The sequence below is a fragment of the Rutilus rutilus genome, assembly GCF_951802725.1.
Source record: "Rutilus rutilus genome assembly, chromosome: 8".
NCBI classification, from domain to species: domain Eukaryota; kingdom Metazoa; phylum Chordata; class Actinopteri; order Cypriniformes; family Leuciscidae; genus Rutilus; species Rutilus rutilus.
In genome coordinates, this window is record NC_140222.1 from 42,750,636 (window position 1) to 42,773,681 (window position 23,046).

The 23,046-nt window shown below is 44.1% G+C and overlaps 1 protein-coding gene across 1 annotated transcript in view; it reads right to left on the bottom strand.

Annotated features, from left to right (window-relative positions):
* Positions 1–1,640: 1,640 nt before the first annotated feature.
* Positions 1,641–23,046, bottom strand: part of LOC311295534 (serine/threonine-protein kinase pim-2-like) — a 32,070-nt gene continuing 10,664 nt past the window's right edge. Inside the window, exon 8 of the mRNA XM_084416982.1 lies at positions 1,641–1,716. Coding sequence (XP_084273108.1) covers positions 1,691–1,716 — 26 coding nt within the window. The 3' untranslated portion in view covers positions 1,641–1,690. The remainder of the gene's footprint in view (positions 1,717–23,046) is intronic.

Consider the following 23,046-nt stretch of genomic DNA (forward strand, 5'->3'; position numbering starts at 1 on the left):
GGTGCTGCCATCTTCAGCTCTTCAAAAGAAAAAAGGACATCTGTCGCGTACACAGTTGAATAGTGAGAAGTGGCAGGCCAGTAGTCATTACGGATCAGGTCATCCACTCCAGGACTCCAAGTGGCTTCACATGCCTTGCATCTAATCTGAGGCAATCTGAGATCATATCGCCCTGGAAAAAGAAGGAAATATACACTCACAGTTAATTCTGACAGACGCAAACTGTGTCGTTCTGACAACTGATATGGGAACCTTTGACTAAGGATGGATCAGGAGGACACTTCTACAAACATTTTGTAAGGCACTCTATTGGAAGTCACACTTTTGTCAGGCAAATTAACTATCCCCATTCAAACAAAGGTTACTTGTTTTCGTCCACATAGGTGGGCCCAGCCAATCTAATCAACACACAACCTATAGACACCTCTGGATTTCCAGCCATGATAAAGACAATTTCTGGATATGTGTTCCACAATGTAACATGTACTGTATGAATGTAACATAATCATGATTCGTATATGTGCATAGTTGTGACAGAAAGTGAGAGGGAGTATATGCGAGGTGTGATCAGCAAATAGCTGTGGGTGAAATTCTGCAGCCACTTCTACAGAAGTGACCCCCACCCCACCCATAAAGTTCTTCTTACCATTCATTGTAACCACAACTATGGACTGTCCTGCGATGACACTGGACGATCCTCGTAGACAACCGCATATTGTCTTTGGCATCTCCAAAGGTACAAGACGCTCTGGAAAACAACAACAACAACAACAACAACAAATGGATGAGAATTAAAGAATAACATATTTATTTACTGGCAACTATTTTTAAACGAGATGTACTTGACGGCTTCATCGACCTATCAGAAAACAGTATTTAGTTTTTCAGGTGATAACTGGAATTAACAAGTCTGAGAATGTGACTTTCAAAAACTACAACTTATCACACTGGGTCATCGAATCCCTGTTGTGGAACACTTGACCTCGGTGGACCCTGACATCACACTGGCCACAGAGGAACGGGTGTGGTCGGCAGTTACAACAACAGATAACGGCTGGACTGTTTCCACAATGTTGGCAGATCCGAGCTGCCGCATGTTGTCGATCCACCATGGTGTTGACCAGGGGTCTCTCTTTCTCCCACCACCCTGATATGAGGCTCTTTCGGGTCGACCAGTCCGTTGAGGATTGAGGTGGTGTTTCATCTTCATGTATGTCCTCACCCAGTGAGCGTTTAAGCTCTTGAAGGAAGGACTCTGTTAAAACAATGCACAATATTGAAAAACAGTAGTTTATTATAACAAAAGAGAATGGCATTGAACAATGGCCATTTTATAGTAAATTAACATTCTGTTTTGAACCAGTGCAGTCAAAATAAAGAACGCACCTGCAGTAATGGAAGCAAAAACACTGGTCACTTCCCCACTGGTTTCCGGAGCCCTGACATGAGAGACACCAGTCCTCCGACTCTGGCTGTGACTGGGATCTGCTGTAGCAAAAAAGCTGTTGCTGTAGTAGGGAGAGAGGGAGAGGGAGAGGGGGGGGGGGGAGGGAGGGAGAGAGGGGAAAGACAGCAAGAGAGAGAGAGAGAGAGAGAGAGCACAATACAACAGTAGAGAGAGTAACAAGATACAAGACAAATGTGGCTTTTAAAAGTGCATTTTTAAGTAATAAGATGCTGCTAATAGGTATTAGGAAAGGACAGGGATTAAGGAACCTGCAGAGAAAGAGAAGAACAAATCAAAAAAGAACAGATCACCAAACTACATATTTCAATATGAATAACTACTAGGCTAAGAAGTTAAGTAAATGCTGCTCTTGTTCATTCATGCAATCACAATATCATAAAAAAGGTGACTTTAAAAAGAAGTCATTGTGTGAGCAAGGGTTCTATCATGATATTTTAATACAACAGGAATAACATGATCAGGGTACTTTGCCTTGCCAGACTTAAAACCGTTATATATATATATATATATAGCCCCTGCTATATAAACGTGTTACACATATATGTAACTTGTCGCAAATATCTGCCAATGCCAAAAGTACATGTCTAAATCAATATCAATAAACCAGCACCAAGAGCTCCGAGTTAGCTAATCTAGCTAGCTAGCAGGGGCTCTGGCTAGTTACTTTGCATCTCATTGTGATGCAACAAACAGTTGTATTATGTCACTCTCTTTCTAATACAGCTCTTACAGAGGGGTTCGAAATCAACAAATACAACAACAAGTTTTTTTGGCCATAACTTCTTCATTTTGGACGTGTAAATGCTTATTCATTTTCTTGCTTATTTGACTGTTGTAGGCTACTTTCCGTGGTGAAATGGTTTCTGGGATCATCGCACACAGTGACACATTGCACAAAATTGCGCCAAAATATGTCAATCAGAATGAAAAAGTACAGTCTTAATATTTTATATCCTTGCTCAAAAATTTGAACGAATCAGCATAAATATCTGAGTGAAGGAAACATGGGTATATGTAGCCATTACATTGAAACACATCACTTCCCAGAATGCATCCATCTCTTTGCCAAAGAATGTTATTTCACCTGGACAGGCTGGGGATGGCCATATTAAGCAATTTAAACATTTCTGCATATAAACTTTATAATCAGTATTGAGATGAAAGATCTATAAAAGTAGGCCATTCTTTTTTTCTGGACCAGACAATACAGAATTCTAGGACAGAGTCCTGGTGTTGTTTACCCATGGCGACGGTTGCTATGCGTCGCTGGTTGAAATGGATGAGAGACACAACCAAGTAAAGTAGTAGGCTCACTATTAGCCATTGTAAATTGAAATACCATCGACAATTATAAAATATCTCACCTAAATTAAGGCATGTTTTGCCTACTGCAAATATGCAGTCCTGTAACTCCTGTAATTATGTCATTTTAATGTAAACGTGTCAGTTTTAATGTAACACGTGTCACGACCTACTCATTGTCGTAATCATACTCTAGATCTAATATTATCACACGGAATAAATGTTGATGCCATTAAAATTCTGCAGCAGAGCGATGACATCTCAGATCATTATCTAATCTCGTGTAAATTACATTTAGCCAAGGCTGCAAAGCCGACTCCGTGTTACAAATATGTTAGACCTATCACTTCTGCCACTAAAGATTGCTTTATTAATAATCTTCCTCATCAGATCAGATCAAGCTGCTAGATCTGCTTATTTTTCAACCCTATTAGAAGAAAATAAACAAAACCCTAGGTATTTATTTGAAACAGTGGCTAAACTAACGAAAAAGAAAGCTTCAAGCCCAGAAGTTTCCAAGCAGCACAGCAGTAATGACTTTATGAACTTCTTCACTTATAAGATTGATAATATCAGGGACAAAATTATAACTATGCAACCGTCTACTACAGTATCGCATCAGGGAATGCATTGTAGTCTCCCGAAGGAAAAATTCGATTAATTTATTGCTATAGGAGAAGAGAAGGAGAAGAATTCGCTAAACTCATTAAATCATCTAAACCGACAACATGTATGTTAGACCCTATACCGACTAAGCTACTGAAAGAGATGCTTCCAGAGGTCATAGATCCTCTTCTTACAATCATTAATTCATCTTTGTCATTAGGATACGTACCAAAAACCTTTAAGCTGGCCATGATTAAACCGCTTGTTAAAAAAAATGCAACTTGATCTCGAATCTACCTTTTCTGTCAAAGATACTAGAAAAGGCGGTATCCTCACAACTATGTTCCTTTTTAGAAAGAAATGAAATCTGCGAGGATTTTCAGTCAGGATTTAGACCGTACCATAGTACCGAGACAGCTCTCATTAGAGTCACAAATGATTTGCTCTTATCATCCGATCGTGGTTGTATCTCTCTATTGGTGTTACTCGATCTCAGTGCTGCATTTGACACCATTGACCACAACATTCTTTTACATAGACTCGAAAATGATGTTGGCATTAGTGGAATTGCATTAGCATGGTTTAAATCATACTTATCCGACCGTTATCAGTTTGTAGCAGTAAATTAAGAGATGTCTCATTGATCACAAGTTCAGTATGGCGTACCACAAGGCACAGTACTAGGACTGTTGCTGTTCACTCTGTACATGCTACCCTTAGGAGATATCATTAGGAAACATGGCATTAGTTTTCACTGTTATGCTGATGATACTCAGCTCTATATTTCTTCACACCCCGACAAAACTTACCAATTCACAAAATTAACGGAATGCATATGTAATGGTCACCAGCTGGAGTGCCCTTGAGAGCCACCAGAGGGCACTCCACACCAGACTATTATGTTTCGCTCACAAACTACATTTCCCAGAACTCACTGCCCGGACTCATCATCACTGATTGCATTCACCTGTATCTCATTACCTTGTTAGTTTCAGCCTATTTATTCCATGTTCACTCATTCACTCACTGCGAAGTTTTGTTTTAGTGTCACACTGCAATTCCGAGCATTCTCCTGGTTTTCATGTCTCTTGGTTTTGGATTTCTTGCCCTGTTCCCTGGATTACTCTTTTGCCTCTGACCCCTGCCTGTTTTGTTTGTTTGTTTGTTTGTTTGTTTGTATGGACTGCCTGCCTGTGTTTGACCTTGCCTGTTCTTTGGATTACCCCTTAAATAAAGCTGCGTTTGGATCTTAACGTTCATGTCTCGGAGCAATTCGTGACAGCATACCTGATATAAAAAATTGGATGACTAGTAATTTCCTACTACTTAATTCTGAAAAAACAGAGATTCTAATTATTGGACAAAAAACTTCCACACGTAATAACCTAGAATACTGTCTAACACTTGATGGCTGCTCTGTCAAGTCTTCGTCGTCAGTTAGGAACCTGGATGTGCTCTTTGATATCAATCTTTCATTTGAAAGTCACGTGTCTAGTATCTGTAAAACCGCATTTTTCCATCTTAAAAATATATATCTAAATTACGTCACATGCTCTCATTGACAAATGCGGAACAATTAGTTAATTTCGTTCATGACATCAAGGTTAGATTATTGTAATGCTCTTATGGGTGGTTGCCCTGCACGCTTAATAAACAAATTACAGCTGGTCCAAAACGCAGCAGCTCGAGTTCTTACCAGAACCAGGAAGAATGACCATATTAGCCCCGTTCTGTCAACACTGCACTGGCTCCCTATTAAACATTGTATACATTTTTAAATATTGCTGATTACTTACAAAGCATTAAATGGTTTAGCTCCGCAGTACTTGAGCGAGCTCTTAACGCATTATAGTCCTTCACGTCTATTGCGATCTCAAAATTCCGGCCAGTTGATAATACCTAGAATATCAAAATCGATAATATGTATTTTAGTATTATATTAGACCCTATACCAGCTAAGCTATTGAAAGAGATGCTTCCAGAGGTCACAGATCCTCTTCTTAATATCATTAATTCATCTTTCTCACTAGGATATGTACCGAAAACTTTTAGGCTGGCTATGATTAAACCGCTTGTTATAAAACCGCAACTTGATCCTACAGAATTATTCAATTATAGGCCGATCTCGAATCTACCTTTTCTGTCAAAGATACTAGAAAAGGCAGTATCCTCACAACTATGTAACTTTTTATAAAGAAATGATATCTGTAAGGATTTCCAGTCTGGATTTAGACCGTACCATAGTACTGAGACAGCTCTCATTAGAGTCACAAATGATTTGCTTTTATCATCCGATCGTGGTTGTATCTCTCTATTGGTGTTACTCGATCTCAGTGCTGCATTTGATACTATTGACCACAACATTCTTTTAAATAGACTCGAAAATTATGTTGGCATTAGTGGAATTGCATTAGCATGGTTTAAATCATACTTATCCGACCGTTATCAGTTTGTAGCAGTAAATGAAGAGATGTCTCATCGATCACAAGTTCAGTATGGCGTACCACAAGGCTCAGTACTAGGACTGTTGCTGTTCACTCTGTACATGCTACCCTTAGGAGATATCATTAGGAAGCATGGCATTAGTTTTCACTGTTATGCTGATGATACTCAGCTCTATATTTCTTCGCGCCCCGACGAAACTTGCCAATTCAAGAAATTAACGGAATGCATAGCTGATATAAAAATTTGGATGACTAGTAATTTCCTACTTCTTAACTCTAAAAAAACAGAGATTCTAATTATTGGACAAAAAACTTCCACACGTAATAACCTAAAATACTGTCTAACACTTGATGGCTGCTCTGTCAAGTCTTCGTCGTCGGTTAGGAACCTGGATGTGCTCTTTGATACCAATCTTTCATTTGAAAGTCACGTGTCTAGTATCTGTAAAACCGCATTTTTCCATCTTAAAAATATATCTAAATTACGCCATATGCTCTCATTGACAAATGCGGAACAATTAGTTAATGCGTTCATGACCTCAAGGCTAGCTTATTGTAATGCTCTACTGGATGGTTGCCCTGCACGCTTAATAAACAAACCACAGCTAGTTCAAAACGCAGCAGCTCGAGTTCTTACTAGAAAAGACCAAACTGATATCAAAAAGATCACCAAACTACATATTTCAATATGAATAACTACTAGGCTAAGAAGTTAAGTAAATGCTGCTCTTGTTCATTCATGCAATCACAATATCATAAAAAAGGTGACTTTAAAAAGAAGTCATTGTGTGAGCAAGGGTTCTATCATGATATTTTAATACAACAGGAATAACATGATCAGGGTACTTTGCCTTGCCAGACTTAAAACCGTTATATTGCTTTATTAATTATCTTCCTCATCAGATCAGATCAAGCTGCTAGATCTGCTTATTTTTCAACCCTATTAGAAGAAAATAAACAAAACCCTAGGTATTTATTTGAAACAGTGGCTAAACTAACGAAAAATAAAGCTTCAAGCCCAGAAGTTTCCAAGCAGCACAGCAGTAATGACTTTATGAACTTCTTCACTTATAAGATTGATAATATCAGGGACAAAATTATAACTATGCAACCGTCTACTACAGTATCGCATCAGGGAATGCATTGTAGTCTCCCTAAGGAAAAATTCGATTAATTTTTTGCTATAGAAGAGAAGGAGAAGAATTCGCTAAACTCATTAAATCATCTAAACCGACAACATGTATGTTAGACCCTATACCGACTAAGCTACTGAAAGAGATGCTTCCAGAGGTCATAGATCCTCTTCTTACAATCATTAATTCATCTTTGTCATTAGGATACGTACCAAAAACCTTTAAGCTGGCTATTATTAAACCGCTTGTTAAAAAAAAAAGCAACTTGATCGTACAGAATTAGTCAATTACAGGCCGATCTCGAATCTACCTTTTCTGTCAAAGATACTAGAAAAGGCAGTATCCTCACAGCTATGTTCCTTTTTAGAAAGAAATGAAATCTGCGAGGATTTTCAGTCAGGATTTAGACCGTACCATAGTACCGAGACAGCTCTCATTAGAGTCACAAATGATTTGCTCTTATCATCCGATCGTGGTTGTATCTCTCTATTGGTGTTACTCGATCTCAGTGCTGCATTTGACACTATTGACCACAACATTCTTTTAAATAGACTCGAAAATGATGTTGGCATTAGTGGAATTGCATTAGCATGGTTTAAATCATACTTATCCGACCGTTATCAGTTTGTAGCAGTAAATTAAGAGATGTCTCATCGATCACAAGTTCAGAATGGCGTACCACAAGGCTCAGTACTAGGACTGTTGCTGGTCACTCTGTACATGCTACCCTTAGGAGATATCATTAGGATCATTAGCATGGAATTAGTTTTCACTGTTATGCTGATGATACTCAGCTCTATATTTCTTCACGCCCTGACAAAACTTACCAATTCACAAAATCAACGGAATGCATATGTAATGGACACCAGCTGGAGTGCCCTTGAGAGCCACCAGAGGGCACTCCACACCAGACGGCACTCCACACCAGACTATCATGTTTCACTCACAAACTACATTTCCCAGAACTCACTGCCCGGACTCATCATCACTGATTGCATTCACCTGTATCTCATTACCTTGTTAGTTTCAGCCTATTTATTCCATGTTCACTCATTCACTCACTGCGAAGTTTTGTTTTAGTGTCACACTGCAATTCCGAGCATTCTCCTGGTTTTCATGTCTCTTGGTTTTGGATTTCTTGCCCTGTTCCCTGGATTACTCTTTTGCCTCTGACCCCTGCCTGTTTTGTTTGTTTGTTTGTTTATTTGTTTGTATGGACTGCCTGCCTGTGTTTGACCTTGCCTGTTCTTTGGATTACCCCTTAAATAAAGCTGCGTTTGGATCTTAACGTTCATGTCTCGGAGCAATTCGTGACAGCATACCTGATATAAAAAATTGGATGACTAGTAATTTCCTACTACTTAATTCTGAAAAAACAGAGATTCTAATTATTGGACAAAAAACTTCCACACGTAATAACCTAGAATACTGTCTAATACTTGATGGCTGCTCTGTCAAGTCTTCGTCGTGTGTTAGGAACCTGGATGTGCTCTTTGATATCAATCTTTCATTTGAAAGTCACGTGTCTAGTATCTGTAAAACCGCATTTTTCCATCTTAAAAATATATATCTAAATTACGTCACATGCTCTCATTGACAAATGCGGAACAATTAGTTAATTTCGTTCATGACATAAAGGTTAGATTATTGTAATGCTCTACTGGGTGGTTGCCCTGCACGCTTAATAAACAAATTACAGCTGGTCCAAAACGCAGCAGCTCGAGTTCTTACCAGAACCAGGAAGTATGACCATATTAGCCCCGTTCTGTCAACACTGCACTGGCTCCCTATTAAACATTGTATACATTTTTAAATATTGCTGATTACTTACAAAGCATTAAATGGTTTAGCTCCGCAGTACTTGAGCGAGCTCTTAACGCATTATAATCCTTCACGTCTATTGCGATCTCAAAATTCCGGCCAGTTGATAATACCTAGAATATCAAAATCGATAACATGTATATTAGTCTTATATTAGACCCTATACCAGCTAAGCTATTGAAAGAGATGCTTCCAGAGGTCACAGATCCTCTTCTTAATATCATTAATTCATCTTTGTCACTAGGATATGTACCGAAAACTTTTAGGCTGGCTATGATTAAACCGCTTGTTATAAAACCGCAACTTGATCCTACAGAATTATTCAATTATAGGCCGATCTCGAATCTACCTTTTCTGTCAAAGATACTAGAAAAGGCAGTATCCTCACAACTATGTTCCTTTTTAGAAAGAAATGATATCTGTAAGGATTTCCAGTCTGGATTTAGACCGTACCATAGTACTGAGACAGCTCTCATTAGAGTCACAAAATGATTTGCTCTTATCATCCGATCGTGGTTGTATCTCTCTATTAGTGTTACTCGATCTCAGTGCTGCATTTGATACTGTTGACCACAACATTCTTTTAAATAGACTCGAAAATTATGTTGGCATTAGTGGAATTGCATTAGCATGGTTTAAAATCATACTTATCTGACTGTTATCAGTTTGTAGCAGTAAATGAAGAGATGTCTCATTGATCACAAGTTCAGTATGGCGTACCACAAGGCTCAGTACTAGGACTGTCGCTGTTCACTCTGTACATGCTACCCTTAGGAGATATCATTAGGAAGCATGGCATTAGTTTTCACTGTTATGCTGATGATACTCAGCTCTATATTTCTTCACGCCCCGACGAAACTTGCCAATTCAAGAAATTAATGGAATGCATAGCTGATATAAAAATTTGGATGACTAGTAATTTCCTACTTCTTAACTCTGAAAAAACAGAGATTCTAATTATTGGACAAAAAACGTCCTCACGTAATAACCTAGAATACTGTCTAACACTTGATGGCTGCTCTGTCAAGTCTTCGTCGTCGGTTAGGAACCTGGATGTGCTCTTTGATACCAATCTTTTTTATTTGAAAGTCACGTGTCTAGTATCTGTAAAACCGCATTTTTCCATCTTAAAAATATATCTAAATTACGCCATATGCTCTCATTGACAAATGCGGAACAATTAGTTAATGCGTTCATGACCTCAAGGCTAGCTTATTGTAATGCTCTACTGGATGGTTGCCCTGCACGCTTAATAAACAAACTACAGCTGGTCCAAAACGCAGCAGCTCGAGTTCTTACTAGAATAGACCAAACTGATATCAAAAAGATCACCAAACTACATATTTCAAAATGAATAACTACTAGGCTAAGAAGTTAAGTAAGTGCTGCTCTTGTTCATTCATGCAATCACAATATCATAAAAAAGGTGACTTTAAAAAGAAGTCATTGTGTGAGCAAGGGTTCTATCATGATATTTTAATACAACAGGAATAACATGATCAGGGTACTTTGCCTTGCCAGACTTAAAACCGTTATATTGCTTTATTAATTATCTTCCTCATCAGATCAGATCAAGCTGCTAGATCTGCTTATTTTTCAACCCTATTAGAAGAAAATAAACAAAACCCTAGGTATTTATTTGAAACAGTGGCTAAACTAACGAAAAATAAAGCTTCAAGCCCAGAAGTTTCCAAGCAGCACAGCAGTAATGACTTTATGAACTTCTTCACTTATAAGATTGATAATATCAGGGACAAAATTATAACTATGCAACCGTCTACTACAGTATCGCATCAGGGAATGCATTGTAGTCTCCCTAAGGAAAAATTCGATTAATTTATTGCTATAGGAGAAGAGAAGGAGAAGAATTCGCTAAACTCATTAAATCATCTAAACCGACAACATGTATGTTAGACCCTATACCGACTAAGCTACTGAAAGAGATGCTTCCAGAGGTCATAGATCCTCTTCTTACAATCATTAATTCATCTTTGTCATTAGGATACGTACCAAAAACCTTTAAGCTGGCTATTATTAAACCGCTTGTTAAAAAAAATGCAACTTGATCGTACAGAATTAGTCAATTACAGGCCGATCTCGAATCTACCTTTTCTGTCAAAGATACTAGAAAAGGCAGTATCCTCACAACTATGTTCCTTTTTAGAAAGAAATGAAATCTGCGAGGATTTTCAGTCAGGATTTAGACCGTACCATAGTACCGAGACAGCTCTCATTAGAGTCACAAATGATTTGCTCTTATCATCCGATCGTGGTTGTATCTCTCTATTGGTGTTACTCGATCTCAGTGCTGCATTTGACACTATTGACCACAACATTCTTTTAAATAGACTCGAAAATGATGTTGGCATTAGTGGAATTGCATTAGCATGGTTTAAATCATACTTATCCGACCGTTATCAGTTTGTAGCAGTAAATTAAGAGATGTCTCATCGATCACAAGTTCAGTATGGCGTACCACAAGGCTCAGTACTAGGACTGTTGCTGTTCACTCTGTACATGCTACCCTTAGGAGATATCATTAGGATCATTAGCATGGAATTAGTTTTCACTGTTATGCTGATGATACTCAGCTCTATATTTCTTCACGCCCTGACAAAACTTACCAATTCACAAAATTAACGGAATGCATATGTAATGGTCACCAGCTGGAGTGCCCTTGAGAGCCACCAGAGGGCACTCCACACCAGACGGCACTCCACACCAGACTATCATGTTTCACTCACAAACTACATTTCCCAGAACTCACTGCCCGGACTCATCATCACTGATTGCATTCACCTGTATCTCATTACCTTGTTAGTTTCAGACTATTTATTCCATGTTCACTCATTCACTCACTGCGAAGTTTTGTTTTAGTGTCACACTGCAATTCCGAGCATTCTCCTGGTTTTGGATTTCTTGCCCTGTTCCCTGGATTACTCTTTTGCCTCTGACCCCTGCCTGTTTTGTTTGTTTGTTTGTTTATTTGTTTGTATGGACTGCCTGCCTGTGTTTGACCTTGCCTGTTCTTTGGATTACCCCTTAAATAAAGCTGCGTTTGGATCTTAACGTTCATGTCTCGGAGCAATTCGTGACAGCATACCTGATATAAAAAATTGGATGACTAGTAATTTCCTACTACTTAATTCTGAAAAAACAGAGATTCTAATTATTGGACAAAAAACTTCCACACGTAATAACCTAGAATACTGTCTAACACTTGATGGCTGCTCTGTCAAGTCTTCGTCGTCAGTTAGGAAGCTGAGTGTGCTCTTTGATATCAATCTTTCATTTGAAAGTTACGTGTCTAGTATCTGTTAAACCGCATTTTTCCATCTTAACAATATATATATCTAAATTACGTCACATGCTCTCATTGACAAATGCGGAACAATTAGTTAATTTCGTTCATGACATCAAGGTTAGATTATTGTAATGCTCTTATGGGTGGTTGCCCTGCACGCTTAATAAACAAATTACAGCTGGTCCAAAACGCAGCAGCTCGAGTTCTTACCAGAACCAAGAAGTATGACCATATTAGCCCCGTTCTGTCAACACTGCACTGGCTCCCTATTAAACATTGTATACATTTTTAAATATTGCTGATTACTTATAATCCTTCACGTCAATTGCGATCTCAAAATTCCGGCCAGTTGATAATACCTAGAATATCAAAATCGATAACATGTATATTAGTCTTATATTAGACCCTATACCAGCTAAGCTATTGAAAGAGATGCTTCCAGAGGTCACAGATCCTCTTCTTAATATCATTAATTCATCTTTGTCACTAGGATATGTACCGAAAACTTTTAGGCTGGCTATGATGAAACCGCTTGTTATAAAACCGCAACTTGATCCTACAGAATTATTCAATTATAGGCCGATCTCGAATCTACCTTTTCTGTCAAAGATACTAGAAAAGGCAGTATCCTCACAACTACTGTATGTTCCTTTTTAGAAAGAAATGATATCTGTAAGGATTTCCAGTCTGGATTTAGACCGTACCATAGTACTGAGACAGCTCTCATTAGAGTCACAAAATGATTTGCTCTTATCATCCGATCGTGGTTGTATCTCTCTATTAGTGTTACTCGATCTCAGTGCTGCATTTGATACTATTGACCACAACATTCTTTTAAATAGACTCGAAAATTATGTTGGCATTAGTGGAATTGCATTAGCATGGTTTAAATCATACTTATCTGACTGTTATCAGTTTGTAGCAGTAAATTAAGAGATGTCTCATTGATCACAAGTTCAGTATGTTCACTCTGTACATGCTACCCTTAGGAGATATCATTAGGAAGCATGGCATTAGTTTTCACTGTTATGCTGATGATACTCAGCTCTATATTTCTTCACGCCCCGACGAAACTTGCCAATTCAAGAAATTAATGGAATGCATAGCTGATATAAAAATTTGGATGACTAGTAATTTCCTACTTCTTAACTCTGAAAAAACAGAGATTCTAATTATTGGACAAAAAACGTCCTCACGTAATAACCTAGAATACTGTCTAACACTTGATGGCTGCTCTGTCAAGTCTTCGTCGTCGGTTAGGAACCTGAGTGTGCTCTTTGATACCAATCTTTCATTTGAAAGTCACGTGTCTAGTATCTGTAAAACCGCATTTTTCCATCTTAAAAATATATCTAAATTACGCCATATGCTCTCATTGACAAATGCGGAACAATTAGTTCATGCGTTCATGACCTCAAGGCTAGATTATTGTAATGCTCTACTGGATGGTTGCCCTGCACGCTTAATAAACAAACTACAGCTAGTTCAAAACGCAGCAGCTAGAGTTCTTACTAGAACCAGGAAGTATGACCATATTAGCCCGGTTCTGTCAACACTGCATTGGCTGCCTATTAAAACATCGCATACATTTTAAAATATTGCTGATTACTTACAAAGCACTAAATGGTTTAGCTCCGCAGTACTTGAGCGAGCTCTTAACGCATTATAGTCCTTCACGTCTATTGCGATCTCAAAATTCCGGCCAGTTAACAATACCTAGAATATCAAAATCGACCGCTGGCGGTAGATCCTTTTCCTATTTAGCACCAAAACTTTAGAACAGTCTTCCTACCAATGTCCGGGAAGCAGACACACTCTGTCAGTTCAAAGCCAGATTAAAGACACATCTCTTTGACCTAGCATTCACATAATACATTATAGACTTCTATAATTCAATGTTAGGCTGCATAGATTAGATCAGCCGGAACCGGGAACACTTCCCATAAATCCTGATGTACTCGTTACATCATAAGAAGAATGGCATCTACGCTAATTTTAGTGTCTTTGTTTATCCCGAGGTTTTCCCGCAGCCTGCCGGATCCAGGCCATATCCAGATCTGACGAAGGATTTTCGCCTGGACCCGATGACAACGCAGTGCTGAAGTGCTAACTAGCCTCTCCCTATGGATGATCCCTTTACCTACAGATAAAGCGTTGTCGGGAAATTCGTTTCGCGTACCTACCCCGAAGTGACAAAATAAAATTAAATTCTGTATCAAAATTTATAAGGAAAGACCAGTACTTTGTTTAGGCTTGGTTTGTAGGGAATTACAAACCTGTGCACATATATTCAAACGCACATAACTATAGAACCAATTCTTAATGCGCATGTGAACACCATCTGTTTAAAGTCTGTGTAGAGAGAATGGTGTCATCTTAGCGGCTCCTAATTTAATAACAAATGATCGTTGCGACGGAAGCGAATCAATCAAAACTAACTTTAGCTGAAAAATAACTTTATTAAAGAACCGCTATACAGCCAAAAAAATATCTGTTACCATAAATTATACGTTTATCTCTGTAAAGCTGCTTTGAAACAATCTACATTGTTAAAAGCGCTATATAAATGAGGATGACTTTACTTGACATTGAATTATAGAAGTCTATAACCACTCCCCGCTGCTCTCCCCACGATGAGCAGCACCCTAGTTTGGTCAAAGAAAGAACTGACACACCCATCTCTGAGCACACAGAGTTCTCGGATGACAGTGCACACCGCTCACGAGCCTCGCCACTCTCGAGCCTCGCCACTCTCGTCCCCCTCTGTCGCCAGACCCCTGTCAGAGCACGCCCCCGTGGAACGCTGGTCCTTCCCTGGCCTCCTCTGGCAGGACGCGGCTAATGACCATGCCCCCGCACCGGGCCGCTATACCACCCACACCTGGGCCAGTCATTCCGCCTCGCTGCACCACCGAGGGTACGTCTGTGGTTTGCATGACCCCGCTGGTACAGTTTCTGGGAGCCTGGCTAGAGCTTCCCAGACTGTCCCGCTGGGTCGCGAGAACCATCAGGCTCGGCTACGCGATTCAGTTCGCGCGGTCTCCTCCCCGCTTCAGGCGAGTCCACTATGGTCGGTGGCAATGCCCCTGTCATGAGAGCGGAGGTCGCCACCCTACTGGCGAAGGGTGCGATCGAGATTGTCCCTCCAGCCGAAATGAAGTCCGGCTTCTACAGCCCCTACTTCATTGTACCCAAGAAATCCAATGGGTTACGACCAATCCTGGACCTGCGCGTCTTGAACTGCTCCCTTCACAGGCTGCCGTTCAAGATGCTCACGGCCAAATGCATCTTCGAATGTGTGTGCCGCCGGATTGGTTTGCAGCGATCGACCTGAAGGACGCCAACTTTCATGTCTCCATTCTACCTCGACACAGACCGTTCCTACGGTTTGCTTTCGAGGGGTGGGCATACCAGTACGCGGTTCTCCCATTCGGGCTAGCCCTGTCTCCTCGCGTCCCCTCCGGGAACACGGGGTTCGCATCCTGAACTCTCTCGCCGACTGGCTGATCCTAGCTCACTCTCGAGACCAGGTTTGCGAACACAGGGACCTAGTGCTCCGGCACCTAGCTTGTCTGGGCCTTCGGGTCAACTGGGAGAAGAGCAAACTCTGCTGAGTGCAGAGGATCTCTTTTCTCGGTATGGAAATCGACTCGGTCGCCACTTGCCTCCGTCAATTCGAGGGCAAGAGTGCGGTTCCACTGAAATGATTTCAGAGGCTCCTGGGGCATATGGCATCCGCAGCCGCAGTAACACCGCTCGGATTGCTTCATATGAGACCGCTTCAGCTTTGGTTTCGCGATCAAATCCCGAGGTGGGCATGCCAACACGGCACGCTCCAAGTTAAAGTGACTCCGACCTGCCGTCAGACCTTCACCCCGTGGACAAACCTCAGTTTTCTACAGGCCGGGGTGCCCTTAGAACGAGTTTATCGGCATGTTGTTGTATCAACAGATGCCTCCACCACGGGCTGGGACGCCATGTGCAATGGACATGCTGCCGCAGGCTCCTGGACAGGACCCTAGTGCCTTTGGCATGTCAATTGCCTCGAGTTGCTCCACTTCCGTGCGCTGCTCAGGGATCAGCACATACTAGTCCGATCAGACAATACCGCGACAGTAGCGTACATCAACCGACTAAGTGGTCTACGCTCCCGCTGTATGTCGCAACTCGCCCACCACCTCCTCATATGGAGTTAGAAGCATCTGAGGTCGCTTCGAGCCATTTATATCCTGGGAGACCTGAACCGTGCGGCCGACGAGCTGTCTCGGCTTCGGCCTCTCCCTGGAGAATGGAGACTCCATCCCCAGTCGGTTCAGCTGATTTGGGATCAGTTCGGGGACGCACAGGTAGATCTGTTTGCCTCCCACGACTCGTCCCACTGCGACCTGTTTTATTCCCTGACCGAGGGCACGCTTGGCACGGATGCACTGGTGCACAGCTGGCCGCGGGGCCTCCGCAAGTATGCGTTTCCCCCAGTGAGCCTTCTTGCGCAGACCCTGCACAAGATCAGGAGCAGGTAATTTTGGTTGCCCCGTTTTGGGACAACCGGACCTGGTTCCCCGAATTTGTACTCCTCGCGACAGCACCTCCCTGGCCAATCCCTCTGAGGAAGGACCTCCTTTCTCAGGGACGGGGCACCCTATGGCACCCTCGTCCCGATCTTTGGTACCTCCACGTGTGGCTCCTGGATGGGACGAGGCAGGTTTGAGTACCCTACCATCAGTGGTGGTGGCTACCATCACTTCCGCTAGAGCATCGTCCACGAGACATGCCTATGCGTTGAAGTGGAACCTCTTCGTCAACTGGTGGTCTTCCCGACATGAAGACCCCACGAAATGCCCGATCAGTGTCGTGCTTTCCTTCCTGCAAGAAGGGTTGGAGCGAAGGCTGTCTCCCTCCACCCAGAAAGTGTATGTTGCCGCCATTGCCGCACATCACGATACACTTGAAGATAAGTCTCTGGGAAAGCACGACCTGATCATCAGGTTCCTGAGAGGAGCAAGGAGACTGAATCCTCCTCACCGTCCTCTCGTTCCCTCTTGGGACCTCTCAGTGGTGCTAACTGCCCTGCAGAGTGCTCCCTTTGAGCCTCTGCAATCAGTGGAGCTTAAGTTCCTGTCAATTAAGACAGCGCTCCTGGTTGCATTGGCCTCCATCAAGAGGGTAGGGGACCTGCAGGCATTTTCGGTTGACGAAGCGTGCCTGGAATTTGGGCCAGCTAACTCTCACGTTATCCTGAGACCCCGGCCTGGAAATGTGCCCAAGGTTCCCACCACTCCCTTTCGAGATCAGGTGGTGAACCTACAAGCGCTGCCCTTGGAGGAGGCAGACCCAGCCTTGGCACTGCTCTGTCCAGTACGCGCCCTCCGTGCTTACGTAGACAGAACGCAGAGTTTCAGGACCTCAGACCAGCTCTTTGTCTGTTATGGTGGGAAGCTGAAGGGAAAGGCTCTCTCCAAGCAAAGGTTGTCTCACTGGATAGTGGACGCCATTGCTTTGGCATACCAGCAGCAAGGTCGACAGTGCCCCCTTAGTGTGAAGGCCCACTCCACTCGGAGTGTGGCCTCCTCTTGGGCTCTAGCGCATGGCGCCTCGCTAACAGACATCTGCAGAGCTGCAGGCTGGGCGACACCCAACACATTTGCGAGATTCTACAATCTCCGAGTGGAGCCAGTTTCTTCTCATGTACCCGCTTCAACCAGCCGGTACTAGATTCTGCTCAGGTGTCTTCACTTGCTCGCCATTCCTCTCCACGGACGGGATATGTGCGATATTCTCCTCAGGTGAGCCTCTCCACAGGCCCTGAGTTCCTCCAGCACTGTCGACGTCAACGCCAGAGTTATGTCACCGGAAGCTTTCGCGTTTGGCTAGGTGCCTCCATGTGCATGGTTCCCCCTCTGGGCGACCCCCACATGTGTATTTCCACTGCAAGCCTCTCTGAGCATGTGTCTTTCCCTCGGCAAGCCACCTTGCCAACCCTGGGGTTGAAATATTCCACCTGCGGCTGGACACCCCAGTGATACTCCATATGCAGCCACCCCGGGCCATATGTGTATTCTTAAGTCCCCCCCCCTTCGGGCTGGCACTGATTGCATATTTCTGCTGAGATATGCTTCCCAGTGTACCTTGGTATTCCTGTGTTAAGTAGGAGTCCTTCGTCCGTGCCAGTCTCATGACAGGGAGCTCAGACTTACGCAGGGCACTGGAAGACAGCCATGGTGGGGTGATTAGACTGGGAACCCCATTCGTCGTCACTGATGTAACTCATAGTGACCACGAAAGGGAACGTCTCGGTTACGTATGTAACCCTCGATATACAGAATACACATATGAGGCTGCATATGGAGAAACACTGGGGTGTCCAGCCCGCAGGGTGGAATGTTTCAACCCCAGGGGGGGCAAGGTGGCTTGCCAAGGTAAAGACACATGCTCGGAGAGGCTTACAGTGGAAATACACATGTGGGGGTCGCCCAGAGGGGGAACCATGCACATGGTGGCACCTAGCCAATCGCGAAAGCTGCCGGTGGCATAACTCTGGCATTGACGTCAACAGTGCTGGAGGAACTCAGGGCTTCTCGGGGAGGCTCACCTGAGGAGAATATCGCACGTATCCAGTCCGTGGGGTGGAATGGCGAGGAAGCGAAGACACCTGAGCCGATCCTAGTACCAGCTGGTTGAAGCGAGCACATGAGAGGACACTGGCTCCACTCGGGAGATTGTAGAATCTCGCAAATGTGTTGAATGTCGCCCAGCCTGCAGTTTTGCAGATGTCTGTTAGCGAGGCGCCATGCGCTAGAGCCCAAGAGAAGGCCACACTCCGGGTGGGGTGGGCCTTCACACCAAGGAGGCACGGTCGACCTTGCTGCTGGTATGCCAAAGCAACGGTGCCCACTATCCAATGAGACAACCTTTGCTTGGAGAGAGCCTTTCCCTTCAGCTTCCCACCATAACAGACAAAGAGCAGGTCTGTGGTCCTGAAACACTGCGTTCTGTCTACGTAAGCACGGAGGGCGCGTACTGGACAGAGCAGTGCCAAGGCTGGGTCTGCCTCCTCCAAGGGCAGCGCTTGCAGGTTCACCACCTGATCTCGAAAGGGAGTGGTGGGAACCTTGGGCACATATCCAGGCCGGGGTCTCAGGATCATGTGAGAGCAGGCCGGCCCGAATTCCAGGCACGCTTTGTCAACCGAAAATGCCTGCAGGTCCCCTACCCTCTTAATGGAAGCCAATGCAACCAGAAGCGCTGTCTTAATTGACAAGAACTTAAGCTCCACTGATTGCAGAGGCTCAAAGGGAGCACTCTGCAGGGCAGTTAAAACCACTGAGGGGTCCCAAGAGGGAACAAGAGGAGGGCGAGAAGGATTCAGTCTCCTCGCTCCTCTCAAGAACCTGATGACCAGGTCGTGCTTTCCCACGGACTTACCCTCGACTGGGTCGTGATGTGCGACGATAGCGGCAACATACACTTTCAGGGTGAAGGGAGACAGCCTTAGCTCCAACCCTTCTTGCAGGAAGGAAAGCACGGCACTGATCGAGCATTTTCTGGGGGCTTCTCGGCAAGAAGAGCACCAGGTGACGAAGAGGTTCCACTTCAACGCGTAGGCATGTCTCGTGGACGATGCTCTAGCGGAAGTGATGGTAGCCACCACCGCTGGTGGTAGGGTACTCAAACCTGCCTCGTCCCATCCAGGTGCCACACGTGGAGGTTCCAAAGATCGGGACAAGGGTGCCATAGGGTGCCCCGTCTCTGAGAAAGGAGGTCCTGAAATTGGCCAGGGAGGTGCTGTCGCGAGGAGTACAAATTCGGAGAACCAGGTCCGGTTGTGCCAATGAGGGGCAACCAAAATGACCTGCTCTTCGTCCTCCCTGATCTTGCACAGGGTCTGTGCAAGAAGGCTCAATGCATGTGGGGGAAACGCATACTTGCGGCACCAGTGTGTCCGTGCCGAGCGTGCCCTTGGTCAGGAAGTAAAACAGGTCGCAATGGGACGAGTCATGGGAGGCAAACAGGTCTACCTGCACGTCCCCGAATTGATCCCAAATCAGCTGAACCATCTGGGGATGGAGTCTTCATTCTCCAGGGAGAGGCTGAAGCCATGAGAGCTCGTCGGCTGCACAGTTCAGGTCTCCTGGGATATAAATGGCTCGAAGCGACCTCAGATGCTTCTGACTCCATAGGAGGAGGTGGCGAGTGAGTTGCGACATACGGCGGGAACGTAGACCACCTTGTGGGTTGATGTACGCTACTGTCGCGGTATTGTCTGATCGGACTAGTATGTGCTGGTTCTTGAGCAACGCATGGAAGTGGTGCAGAGCGAGACACACAGCCAGCAACTCGAGGCAATTGACATGCCAAAGGCGCTGGGGTCCTGTCCAGGAGCCCGCGGCAGCATGTCCATTGCACATGGCATCCCAGCCCGTGGTGGAGGCATCTGTTGAGACAACAACATGCCTGGAAACTCATTCTAAGGGCACTCCGGCCCGTAGAAAGCTGAGGTTCGACCACGGGGTGAAGGTCTGACGGCAGGTCAGTAACTGGTGTAACAGAGTAACTGGTACTCAAAGCGTGCTGTGTTGCCATGCCCACCTCGGGACTCGATCGCAAAGCTGAAGCGGTCTCATATGAAGCAGTCCGAGTGGCGTTACTGCGGCTGCCATATGCCCCAGGAGCCTCTGAAATAACTTCAGTGGAACCGTACTCTTGCCCTTGAACTGTCTCAGGCAAGTCAGCAGTGACTGCGTGCGCGCGCTCGCTCATAAGCTGCACGCACATGGCGACCGATTTTCTATACAGAGAAAAGAGATCCTCTGCACAAGGCAAAGTTTGCTCTTCTCCCGGTTGACCCGAAGGCCTCCGGGCTAGGTGCCGGAGCACTAGGTCCCTGTGTTCGCAAACCTAGTCTCGAGAGTGAGCTAGGATCAGCCAGTCGTCGAGATAAATCAGGATGCGAACCCCGTGTTGCCAAAGCGGAAAGAGGGCTGCCTCGACGACCTTCGTGAAGACGCGAGGAGACAGGGCTAGACCGAATGGGAGAACCACGTACTGATATGCCTGCCCCTCGAAAGCAAACCGTAGGAATGGTCTGTGTTGAGGAAGAAAGGAGACATGAAAGTAGGTGTCCTTCAGGTCGATCGCTGCAAACCAATCCTGTGGTCGCACACATTCGAGAATGCGTTTGGTCGTGAGCATCTTGAACGGAAGCCTGTGAAGGGTTTGGTTCAAGACGTGCAAGTCCAGGATTGGCCGTAACCCACTGGTTTTCTTCGGTACAATGAAGTAGGGGCTGTAGAACCCGGACTTCATTTTGGCTGGAGGGACAATCTCGACTGCACCTTTCGCCAGTAAGGTAGCGACCTCCGCACACATGACAGGGGCATTGCCACCCCACCATAGTGTAACGGACTCCCCGGAAGCAGGGAGGAGATCGTGCGAACTGAATCACATATCCGAGCCTGATGGTTCTCTCGACCCAGCGGGACAGGTCGGGAAGCTCTAGCCAGGCTCCCAAGAACTGAACCAGGGTCATGGGAACCACAGACGTACCCTCGGTGGGGCAGCGAAGCGGAATGACCGGCCCGGACGTGGGCGGCGTAGCGACCCGGTGTGGGGGCATGGTCATTTATTGCATCCTGAAAGAGGAGGCCAGGGAAGGACCAACGTTCCACGGGGACCTGCTCTGCCAGGGGTCAAGCGACAGAGGAAGACGAGAGTGGCGAGGCTCGTGAGCGGCGTGCACTGTCATCCGAGAACTCTGTGTGCTCAGAGATGGGTGTGTCAGTTCTTTCTTTAACCTCATTAGGGTGCTGCCCGCCGTGGGGAGAGCAGCGGGGAGTGGTTATAGACTTCTATAATTCAATGTTAGGCTGCAGAGATTAGTTCACTTCCCATACACTTCCCATAAATCCTGATGTACTAGTTACATCATAAAAAGAATGGCGTCTACGCTAATATTAGTCACTCTGTTTATCCCGAGGTTTACCGCAGTCTGCCGGATCCAGGGCGTATTCAGATCTGATGAAGGACCTGCGCCTGGACGCGATGACAACGCAGTCCTTAAGTGTCAACTAGTCTCTCCCCTGTGAAGGCCTCCCTCCCGTCCCTTTACCTCTCTACAGATAAAGCGTTGTCGGGATAATTCCGGTTCGCGTGGCTACGCGGAAGCGATAAAAATTCTGTTTTATAAATTTTAAGGCCAGACAAGTAGTTTGTTGAGGGTTGGTTTGTAGGGAAGGACTACACGCCTGCGCACATATATTCAAACACGCATACCTATAGACTGAACTCGTAATACGCATGTGCACGCCATCTGCGTTATCACAGGTTAGCGTTTTTTAATGTTTGCGCAGAAAGAACTTAAGAGTTTTCTGTTAAAACGGTGTCGTGTTAGCGACCCCTAAGTTCATAACTAATGATCGCTGCGACGGAAGTGAATCAATCAAAACTACCTTTAGATGGACAATAACTTTATTCTATAGCTGCTATAAAGCCAAAACAATCTCTGTTACTTTATTTTCATATTATCACTAAAGCCACTTTGGAACAATCTACATTGTTAAAAGCACTATATAAATGAAGATGACTTGACTTAACTTGACTCGACTTGTTATAAACATGAACCTCGTCTGAAAGGTAAAGGGGGAGGTGTTGTAATTTATTGTAATATTTTCAAAATTACTAAGAAGTCTAGTTTCAAATATAATTCTTTTGAAGTGTTGGTGCTTAATGTAACAATATATAGTGTAAATGATAAACTACGTTTGAGATTTGTGCTGGCTACTGTATACAGGCCACCAGGGCACCATACAGACTTTTTCAAAGAATTTGCTGATTTTCTATCAGAGTTAGTACTGGCAGCAGATAAAGACCTAATTGTTGGTGATTTAAATATACATGTAGATAACGAAAAAGATGCATTGGGATTGGCATTTCAAGATTTTAACTCTATTGGAGTTAGACAACACGTGTCAC